General features: G+C 33.8%; 1 protein-coding gene across 18 annotated transcripts in view; it reads right to left on the reverse strand.

The window, feature by feature from the left end:
• Positions 1 to 10935, reverse strand: part of PPFIA2 (PPFI scaffold protein A2) — a 475838-nt gene that overhangs the window by 317681 nt on the left and 147222 nt on the right. Inside the window, exon 1 of one of the 18 annotated variants that reach the window (XM_077845650.1) lies at positions 2937 to 3373. The exons of 16 other annotated variants lie outside the window; for them this stretch is intronic. In XM_077845650.1, coding sequence (XP_077701776.1) covers positions 2937 to 3017 — 81 coding nt within the window. In that variant the 5' untranslated portion in view covers positions 3018 to 3373. Of the gene's footprint in view, positions 1 to 2936; positions 3374 to 10935 lie in introns of those variants that run through there. One more of the 18 variants, XM_077845652.1, reaches the window with a different exon arrangement.

The raw sequence follows: 10935 nt of genomic DNA on the forward strand, positions 1-10935 counted from the left end.
TCATGAAACCTTAGGTCTGTGCAGATACAGTTTGAAAACCATGAGGTGAAGACAGTTAATCTTTAGGAAATGAGAGGTAGTGTGTTGGACATGAATTCTGGGGGGATTCACACATGAAGTCATGATTAGCCAATCTAGAGATTTAATAGAGCAGATAGATGGTTTTATTTGCGAATATCCAGCTAAACGTGAAATCACATTGGGGCATCATTTTTATGGACATAAAATTAAGGAGAATTCATACATGTAGTATACGTATATCCATATCACTTTGTTTTAAAGAAGACTGTCCATTTATAAACATTTGAGCTCCATAAATTGGCAGTCCTGATGCATAAAAACATTATAATCAAATTTTTTCTCTTATAGCATCATTTAATCTTAATTTCTGTCCATCAAAAGGTATTCTAAGCAACTCCATTCTAGAACTTGACTTTTGGTGATAAACAATTCACTTAACATCTAGTGCAAATTGAGTTTTGGCACCATCCAGGATCCAGGCACCTCTTAATTAAAAAAAAAAAAAAAAAAGGCAGATACACATATATTCATAGTAATCTAGAAGTGAGATTTCACATATAAGGAGATTAATTTAAATTAAGTGTTAGATAGTCTATATGAAAACAGTATTTGCATGTATATGTACAAGTATGAATATATTTGGCTAAATTAAAATGCAAAGATAAAAAAAGTCTTGTAATTAAAATATCCTTTAGCTTATTTGTTGCCTTGTTACCTTTGAACCATCCAGGTCAAATACATTTTAAATCTTACTCTTAAAATTTGGCAATGTACAATTTCAGCAAAATGACAGGATAGTTTGAACATTTAATGAGAAGATGGAACTGAAACAATATTATTCATCCTAAGCTATCTAAAACGTTTTTGCATATGTTAACTCTTGCGCTAAAATAATTTTAAGTAAGCATTAAAATCTCAACTCCTTGACACAGAATCATTTCTGAAATGCATTGATGTCATTCCATAATAAGAACCACTTTTCAAAATTAAACTAATCATTTTCAAAGTTACGTTTTTTTTTGAGAAATGTTGTTGCTTCTATAGCCTCTCATTTCTTATAACAGTATTTCAACCAAAGAAAATATATTGCCTTAAAATAGGTTAATACATATAAAGAATAAAAACAATCATGTTTAATTATGCCTTTTGAAAATAAAAGTAGGGTCAACTTTTATAAATCTTTGTCTTCATGCCTTAAAACCTATATTTTTTTTCTTCCTTCTCTTCTACCCAACACAAAAACAAACAATAACAACAAAAAGTTAAACACAGAAATTCCCTGTTATCATAAATGTCAAGATCAAAAATCACTTTATGAATTAAAAATGTGGAACAGAGTTCATATTTGTCAACATTTCTATTTTATCCAAATTCCTAGAGTTTTTACACAGACCGTTATAATATCAACAACAAAAAAATGAGTGTTTAAAAATCATTCCAGTGTGTTTTCAAAGAAAATCACCTGCCAAGAAAGGTGTCAGCAAGATCTTTACTGAGGAATTGTAGAAAGCCTATGTCATGACTGAGCATATGGAATTTACTGACCCTTAAACTTTAAGAGACTGAACTAGAATACTTAATGTCAAAAGCTGCCCCAAAGAGCCAGACTACAGGATATTGTAAAGGGTGTTTATATCTCAGTGTACGGAGAAGAAAAAAAAAAAAAGTAATAATTCTGTAGACAGCCCCAGGGCACTTGCATTTTGAGTCACTGCCACAATAAGCAGATCGCCACTGGAAGTGAATATATTCTGTAACAGCACAGACTTGCACCATCACTAGACATCAGTGTAAAGCAAGAGAGGCAACAGGATTAAAAATAGAAGTATAAAAAAGGGAGAGAGATAGAGTAATTATTTTTGCTGCTTATAGTTTGCAAAGGTAAGAGGCGTTAATAAATAGGATGTGCATCTATTCAGAGCCCTCTTTTAAAATAATTCTATCTCGACTACATTAATCCTCTAGGTCTTTATATTTTTTTTTTCCAGAACATTACAACTATATACCTAAAATGATTAAATGCCAAGCTGTTTATTTTCCCATAAAGTAAAATACACAGACAGAAGAGGTTCATTTTCATTTTCCCTTTTCATGTAATGATGATATGACTAAATTACAAAGTAAACCTTAGTACTAGAAGATACAGTTTGAGGATAAAAATGAGGAAGAATCTGATTTAGTTTAGACTTAACCATTTTCTAGATTGATGACTGATTTATTCACAGGCAATTGAAATACAGTTTAGTAGGTAACAGCTTTGTAACTCTTATTCATATTTATATTATAAATCATTTTGACTTTCTGATAACACAGAAAATCTTCCATCTTAATGAGTTTCTACTTTATCTCAAATACTAAAGCATACTAAACGTGGTACTTAAACCTCTTATATTACTGTTGCTCATATATTGCACATGTAAAAAATTAAATAACAGAAATTTTGTTATGCTATGTATATAAAATATAAAATGTTTTTCTAAGCCCAGAGGAGACAGTGTTCAAAGTTCCATAATATGTCTCTTAGTTCTATTCCCTCTGTAATATATAAGAGAAGTTAACTCTGTAATGTTCACCATATGAGAGCCATAAATAACAATATCAGGAGACACATCTCATAAACCCTCAAGGATGATACAGTAGCAATTTTTAAAAACCCTGTGAAAAAATAAATAAATAAAAACCCTGTGAAAATTAAGTGTTCATTATTATTTTGCTTGAATTCACAGAGAATCCTAGTGCCATACTATTTCCATATTTAAAAAAAATAGATTACACTGACATGCACATTATCCACTTCTTACATCCTCTTTAACACTTTCACACTCTGCAGTTTTCCTTTGCTTTTATGCCCTTTTATTAAAAGTTTGACTATACATTAACTTCCTAAGTAGTGAAGCCATTTAAAACACACTTACTTGGAAAGTATAAAACCGGGTCCCATTAGGAGGATGCACTTTGGGGGAGCCAGAAACGGTGTTCATATCCGAGAAAATCATTTCTGATCACAGAGACAATATAATCCACAAGGAGCTACAGATGCAGAGCAGAGAGCTTAGCGTACAGATAAATCCGTGCATGCATTGAGGGAGGCTAGAGGGTAAAATGAAATCTGTCCCATCCTTCATAGATACACAGTGATAGCATTTTGAATCTTTCTCCTACGTTTGCAATCTAAGCTGAAAGGTTATCAGCCACCGACCTTTTGTGCAGCGAGTTCTTTAAAACATAAAATGGTTTTTTTGAAAAATTAAAACACAGAAGCGAAAAAGCAAGAAGCAACAATAAATGGATCTTGTGCAGAATCTGGCAGTGCTGTGGACCTGCCCATCTGTTCTCAATGATAATCACCTCCCTCCACCACAGTCTAGCAGAGTGATTATGCTAAATATCCTGGTTAACCAATAACATACAGTTTCATTTCAGGGAAGCATGCACAGTGTAATTCAGAGGACCTCTTCTGACTAACCTGAAGCATGTTCATAAGCTGTTTAAAGCCGTATTTAGGAACAAATTATTGTTCTATCACTCTCATTTCTGTATGTTTCTCTTTGTTACTCCCAGTCTGTTCAGCAAGATTTTAGACTTTTGTACAGATCCTTTTCTTTCAACATGAAGAGTTCTTTTTAAATTTATAGATCAAAACATATTATAACCTGGCTAGAACATTAAGGCTCAAGGCATACGATTCAGTAAAGCCATACAATACTAGGAACATTATCAAATAAAATGCACAAAATATTTCTACTTTTCCAAACTCTTAAAGAACATCACAATATGGGCATAATCGAGACTCTCCTTCCCCCAGTTTAACTCAAAAATTCACTAAGTTTCACAATTAATGACTTAGGAAGCACAATACACTTGTTTTAAAAAGTCAAAACTTTATCTCTCGTATATAGAAAACAAATTTAAAAAAATCTTTTGTATACATGAAGATTTTTTTCACTCAATATCCAAAAACATTAACTGCAAAGATCTAGACTACACTGCAAATCATGTTCATTTTTTATGTCTTTTAACACAAATTATTCAGTCTGTAAAAAAGATCATATTCAGATGACTTTACACTTTTTAGAGGTAAAAATAAATGCTCCATTTACACATGGTTCAAAGGTGGAGACTTCAGGAGAACAGAGATGAGAATGAGCCAAAAGTGGTGTCTTTGTAAATGTATCTAAGATGGCAGTTATACATAATTAAGAACCAGGAACCACCTGCTTTGAACCTGAAGACTATAATAAAGAATATGATTATGATGGGCTCTCAAAACTTAAATTATTATTCATTTATATCTTTTATTCTCCAATTATGATTCAAATTTACAATATCAATGAGGAAGAAGCAGAAAGAGGATTCTTAATTCCTTAGATAGTCCCACACTCTGGTAAATTCAGCAAGTAGGTAGTTATTTACCCAGCAAGCTGCTAAATAAACAAGAAGGTGATTTTTTTTAAGAAGATGATTTTTAAACAAATGTTTAACTTGAGAATAATTTTAAATTTATGGAAAAGTTGTAGAGATGGAACAGAGAATTCCCATATACCACTCACCCGATTTCCCTAATTGTTAACATCTTACATTACTACGGCATATTTTTCAAAACTAAGTAACTGATATTGGCAAATTATCATCAAATAAACCCCAGGCTTCACTTGGATTTCACTAGTCTTTCTGTTAATGTCTCTTTTCTGTTCTAGGTTCCAATCCAGGGTATCACATTTATTTAGTTTCCATGTCTCCCCAGTTTCCTCTGGTCTGTGACACCTCAACTTTTCCTTGTTTTTCATGATCTTTAGAAGACTAACAAGTACTGGCCAAGAATCCCACAGGCTATCGTGCTCTGATGCCTATATTAATTTTATTTGATGTTTCCCTCATGATTTGACTTGAGCTGTGGGCTTGTGGGAAGAATACCACAGAGGCAAAGTGTCCTTCTCATCATATACTATCAATGAAGTGAGCTCATCCCATCATTATGGGAGTCCATGATATCCACATGTATTCCTAGTGATATTAACCATGGCTTGGCAAGGTGGTATTTGCCAGATTTCTCTACTGTAAAGTTACTATTTTTCTCCTCTCCATACTCTACTCTTTGGAGTTGGCCACTACGTCTAGTATATCCTCAAAGAAGTGACAGAAAGTGGTGAAATTAACCTTTACTTCCTGAGGAGGGTGGTGTTTATACACATTAAACAGAATTCATCTATAGAGAAGATTTGCCTTGTGTATAATTATTTTTTCAAGCTTTTACTTGTATCAGTATGGATTCAGATATATTAATTTTATACTTGGGGTTATGATAAAAAATATAATTTTATTTTGATGCTCAAATGGTCCCAGCTTTGGCCACAGAGAGCTCCTTGAGGTTGGCTCCTATTTCCCTTTGATGTGCTCCCGTCCTTTTGTTTTTTGAGCACTCAAATGACTATTTTTAAAACATTTGGGGGGGATCCCTGGGTGGCTTAGTGGTTTAGCGCCTACCTTTGGCCCAGAGTGCGATCCTGGAGTCCCGGGATCGAGTCCCGCATCAGGCTCCCTGCATGAAGCCTGCTTTTCCCTCTGCCTGTGTCTCTGCCTCTCTCTCTCTCTCTCTAGGTCTATCATGAATAAATAAATAAAGTATAATTTTTTTTTTCTCCTGCAGGAATTACCCTGTTGCTAAAACTATTAACTATATCTCTACCACTGCAATTTAAGTTGAAAAAAACATGTTTTCTTTTTTCATGATTATTTAAGCAGCCATAGTACTATATTTTTCAAAATAATCCTTTTTTCCCTTCTGGTTTTTTAACCACATGGGATTCGTTGATTCTCAAATAAGTATATAAGCATACTAGTTTTGGTAATCCGTGATCTATGTGAACAATTTTGATTCTTCATACTCAAGGATACATGTTGGGATATTTCGTCCTGTGAGTGGTACCATGTAAGTCGTGCTCCTAAAAAAACTATTAGTGGAAATAAATCTCAAAAACAACTGTGAAGTTTCTTCAGAACCCAGGTTTTTAAGGATTTTTTTTTCCAAATAGATTATGGTTCAAAAAAAAATCTCCATGTGTTTTATGCTTATCTGTTAATTAGTTCTGATATAATATAGACCAGACGATTCACTAGATTTCTTATTAAAGGGGCCAATAAATCAAATATTTCTGGTGTAATATTATATATTCCTGATATAATCTCATATATTTGCTGAATTTGCATCAACCAACAAACTATTTTAGCAATTCTGAAACTTTCTGGCCAAGAAGAGTACAAGTTTTTCTTTTCCATAGTTTTTGTGTGGGGAGGGGAAAGAAGGCAGTATGAATTAATGTTGAAAGAAGCTGGAAGGATAAATAGTATTAACATATAACTATTTTAAATACAGTGTTTTACTCTAAATGTTGTGGAAATTATCAAAGCATACATTCCTTTCCAAACTTTTGTTTTCTAAGTGGGCTATTTATGATGACAGTAGATCATTGTTCTGAAGGTTTATTTGAAGACAACTCAACTTTCTTTCTCTGCCTGCTTAGCAAAAGTGAAAGTGGTGTCTATGTTTGAAAATTAAAAGGATGCAGAATCTCGCCCTGTCCATTGTGGTTGTAGAAGTCTGGTACTGTTTCCAGGCTCTAGAAGAATAATTATAAAAGATAGTCTCTGTCCTCATGGAACTTTAAATTTGGTGGGAAGGACATCAACTAGTAAGAGGTTATTAACTAGCAAGCAACTGAAATGCAGTTTAATAAGTGCTAATGACTGACTTCACGTAAAGGAGATTGAGTTTAATCTGAAAAGCACCTAATTCACAGGATATATCAAAGTGACCCTAGCAAGAGCAGGAGGTTAAAGACTTTCCAAAGCGAAGGGTCAATGCATGAAAAGATACAGGTTGTCACAGAATGTTTTGGGAAATATGGCTGAAAACATTTCAGGGCATATGAGGTAACTCCGTTAGATGTGTTTTTCATAATAAGCGTTTTCTCAAGTGAAATTAGTAAAGAGATTTAGTCTGGTTAACACCCTATTTCTATGAACTCAAGTAAAGTCGGAACATTCTTGTCTCAAAAATATATGAAATGTAGAGACATATTTTCATACTTTTGGTTAGTATATTTTGACATCTTTCTTAAGTTTTCCAAATAGCTTTCCAAGATTTTTTGGCTTGTCAAGAAACTTCATTCTTAGTTTGATTGAGTTTAATTTATAATAAGACTATTTTAAGTATTAACTTGAAAGTAAAAAGTATAGAGTATAATATTACTATGTGAAACAAAATTTAATGTGCTTATGGCAGCAGACATTAGTTTCTGGGCAATGTCTACCAACCATATAAAGGATAAATAACACGTCCATTTTAATTACTACACATAGACGACCCCCCCAAAATCTCTCAAGATACATCTTTTCTCCAGAGAGGTAAATTAAGAATATTAACTCTAGAAAGTTTAATTTCAGCTATTTCAACCACTTGAATTTTTACAGAAAGAAATTGAAGATGAAAAAGTAAAAGGATAACTCAATTACACTTTCTTAAAAATGAGTAAAATAAAAGTCCTGAAGCCAGACGCTTGTTCTTAATAGACTTACGGAGAAGATTCCCAGAAGTCATCTAATATATCCTTCAGCCTCTGAGAATAATTACTCTTAAGCCTTCTGAAATGTATGTTATCAGCTTGGTTTTATAAAAAGTTCCAAAAAAAATATTTTAGAGCCTACTATGTCATATACTGCCAGGAAGATTCAGCTAACACATTTTTTATAGCCTTTCAATAGAACTTTTTAAATAAATAACTGTTAGATATATTCCACTTCAAGACAACCAATTCAATACATCTTTTCTTTTGTTCATTTATGGGTATTGGATAAGTAGCTCAAAACTTTGTTAGAGTGATAAGAATTTGGAGAATTAAAGAAATACACTGAAAGGACTGTTCATTTGCTGTTAGTTCCTGATAAATGCTCAGAGGAAAAAATGCCATACTGGACAAAGAACAGGAAGAGCAAAAGAGAGGAAGAGAGAGGGAGGGAAGGAAAAAGGGAAGGAGCGAGGGAACAGAGGAGAAGGAGGAGGAGGACAAGAAGGAGAGATATCACTACAATTTACACCATCACACTATAGGATAACAAAGAATTTTCTAGCCAAGCATTCAGTTAGAAGTCATGCCAGATGGAGTGAAATTTGCAGTCCAGATGGGCAATACATCCTAGTGATCCATATGGATGGCATGTGGAAGCTAGTTAGGTACATATTGCCAGCTAGATTATCTATCTTATCTATCTACTAAATATATATTCATATTTATGCACCTCTAACTATATTTGCTTCGTTCTCTTCATGATTTCTATAAGATTCAGCAAAGATGACCCTATCTAGATAGCCAACACTCTAAGTTTACACCCAGCCTCTGAGTCTTCTTCTTGACAGTCACAGCTGGTTGTATACAAGTCTGTAGGGTTTGTACATTCACTCATTTATTCATTCATTTATTCAACAAGTTTTTATTGAGAAGCAATGCAGTGCCAGACACCTGTTATAGTTAGAATAGAAATGAAAGGCAGGTGAAGTGAGAGGAAACACTGCATTTGTAGCAAGCCAATGAGATACTCCATCCAACAGTATAATCAATTCTCACAGTGAGATCTTGCATTGGAGGATCCCAATTAAAAAACAACAACCAACAAAACTTCTAAACCTCAGACTTTCTTCCAAGTTCAAGAGATTCATTTTAGCTACCTAACCATTCATTGAGAGTGTCTCAAATAAAGACAGTACTTAGAATCCTTTGTGATCCCTCAAGATTTGTAGTCACACAGGCTAAATACATTAATACAAATCAAGCATATTGAAATTCATCAGCTTCCACTTATAACAAGATGAAATTATTAAATTTGCCTTCAATCCACATCTTGATGATAATGTTTTTTAACATCATAAAATATTTATGTGTATGCATGTTTTGTGTGTGCATTATACATACATATGTATATATACATACATATACATATGTGCATATACATGCACAAGCATACCTACATATATATTGTCTTCAAAACTCAAATTAGAACATTTTAAAATGGTACCTTCTGTCCATACTCCTTCTTCTTCACACTTTGGTTTCTCTTCACTTGATTGACATTTTTTCACAAATATTTACATGTATTATAATAGCTCATAAACACCCTCATGCTTAAATTAAAAATACTATACTGTATGAAATTCAGGATTGAGTATTGCTTTGTTTTGGTCCTTCAACAGAAAAATACTGATTGATTGGAACTCTATAATTCTATGACACAATAATTTTACTATATTTCGTTAAGTTTATCTCCCATCCTAAAATATACGTCACTAGCTTAGTTTTACAAAAATCACAGTAAAGTTCTATGACAGGATGTTATTCTTCATCTATCACTGTGAATACCAGATGCCTACATAGTTTAAGTTTTTATAACACCTGAAGGGATTTCTGAGTTCTGACTTTTATAAACATAAATAGAGTGAGTTGAGAAATATTGGGTCCATTCTATGGCATAAGAACTACATATGGACTAAACTTGGATGTGCCCTTCATGTTCTTTTTTTATTTTTTTTAAACATTTTATTTACTTATTCATGAAGGACACAGAGGAGAGAGACAGAGGCAGAGACATAGGCAGAGGAAGAAGCAGGCTCTATGCAGGGAGCCTGATGTGGGACTCAATCCTCGGTCTCCAGGATCGCGCCCTGGGCCTAAGACAGGCGCTAAAGCGCTGAGACACCCAGGGATTCCCCCATGTTCTATTCTATAGTATGGTTCAGATATTAAGTTCACTTTTCCCTAGAAATTGGCGAAATTTTTAGTCATTTTTGGACAAGATTGCTACTCTGGATAAATCTATATTTTCATACTTTATTTACTGTCCAGTTTCCATATATGTCCTCTGTTACTATACTATACACTATAATCATTGCATGAGGACACAAAAAATTCTTGGTCACTAATAAAGAATTTTGAATTTGTTTTTTATATCAGGAAACATAATTTCTAAAGTTTGAAATGAAATAAGATACCTTAGTATGCAAAAGTTGTCTTATATAGAACTTCTTGTCTATACTAATAAGAACCAACACAATGCACAGCATAGAGTATACATCCAATAAATATTTGGGAAATGCTTGAAACAAATCATCCTCTGGCTGTTTTGCTTCTCTCTTTTTATGGGTTGTATTTTAATGGTAGTTATCTCATTTGACTTTCTGACTAGCCCTGAGAACTAAAAAATGCTTATTTTTATTCCCAGATTCTTACAGTTAATTTGTGGTATATTTAATATTCAAAGTGTGGGCTGAAGGCACTGCTTCCTACATAATAATAGTCAATTCGTTGGTGAAGGATGCCTGGGTGGCTCAGTCAGTTAAGCATCTGACTCTTGATTTCGGTTCAGGTCATGAACTCAGGTTCGGGCGATTGAGTCGCACGTTGGGCTCCCTGCTCAGCACAGAGTCTGCTGGTCCCTCTCCCCGTGCTCTTCCCCCTGTTCATGCTCTCATTCTCTCAAATAAAAAATAAATAAATAAATAAATAAATAAATAAATAAATAAATAAATAAGATTTTTAAAAAATTAGTCAAGTTGTTGGCAAATAAATGAGTAAAAAAAGAGAATGTACAACTCCAGATATTTTAACTACCAACCCATATTGTTTGTATTAAATAATCCTGCCTAGTAGTTTAGAAAACAGATTTTTAAAAATAGCAGTTTAGGGATCCCTGGGTGGCGCATGGGATCCCTGGGTGGCGCAGCAGTTTGGCACCTGCCTTTGGCCAGGGTGTGATCCTGGAGACCCGGGATCGAATCCCACGTCGGGCTCCCAGTGCATGGAGACTGCTTCTCCCTCTGCCTATGTCTGCCTCTCTCTCTCTCTCTCTCTCTCTCTGTGACTATCT

Source organism: Canis aureus, chromosome 13 (genome assembly GCF_053574225.1).
Source record: "Canis aureus isolate CA01 chromosome 13, VMU_Caureus_v.1.0, whole genome shotgun sequence".
Classification (NCBI taxonomy): Eukaryota; Metazoa; Chordata; class Mammalia; order Carnivora; family Canidae; genus Canis; species Canis aureus.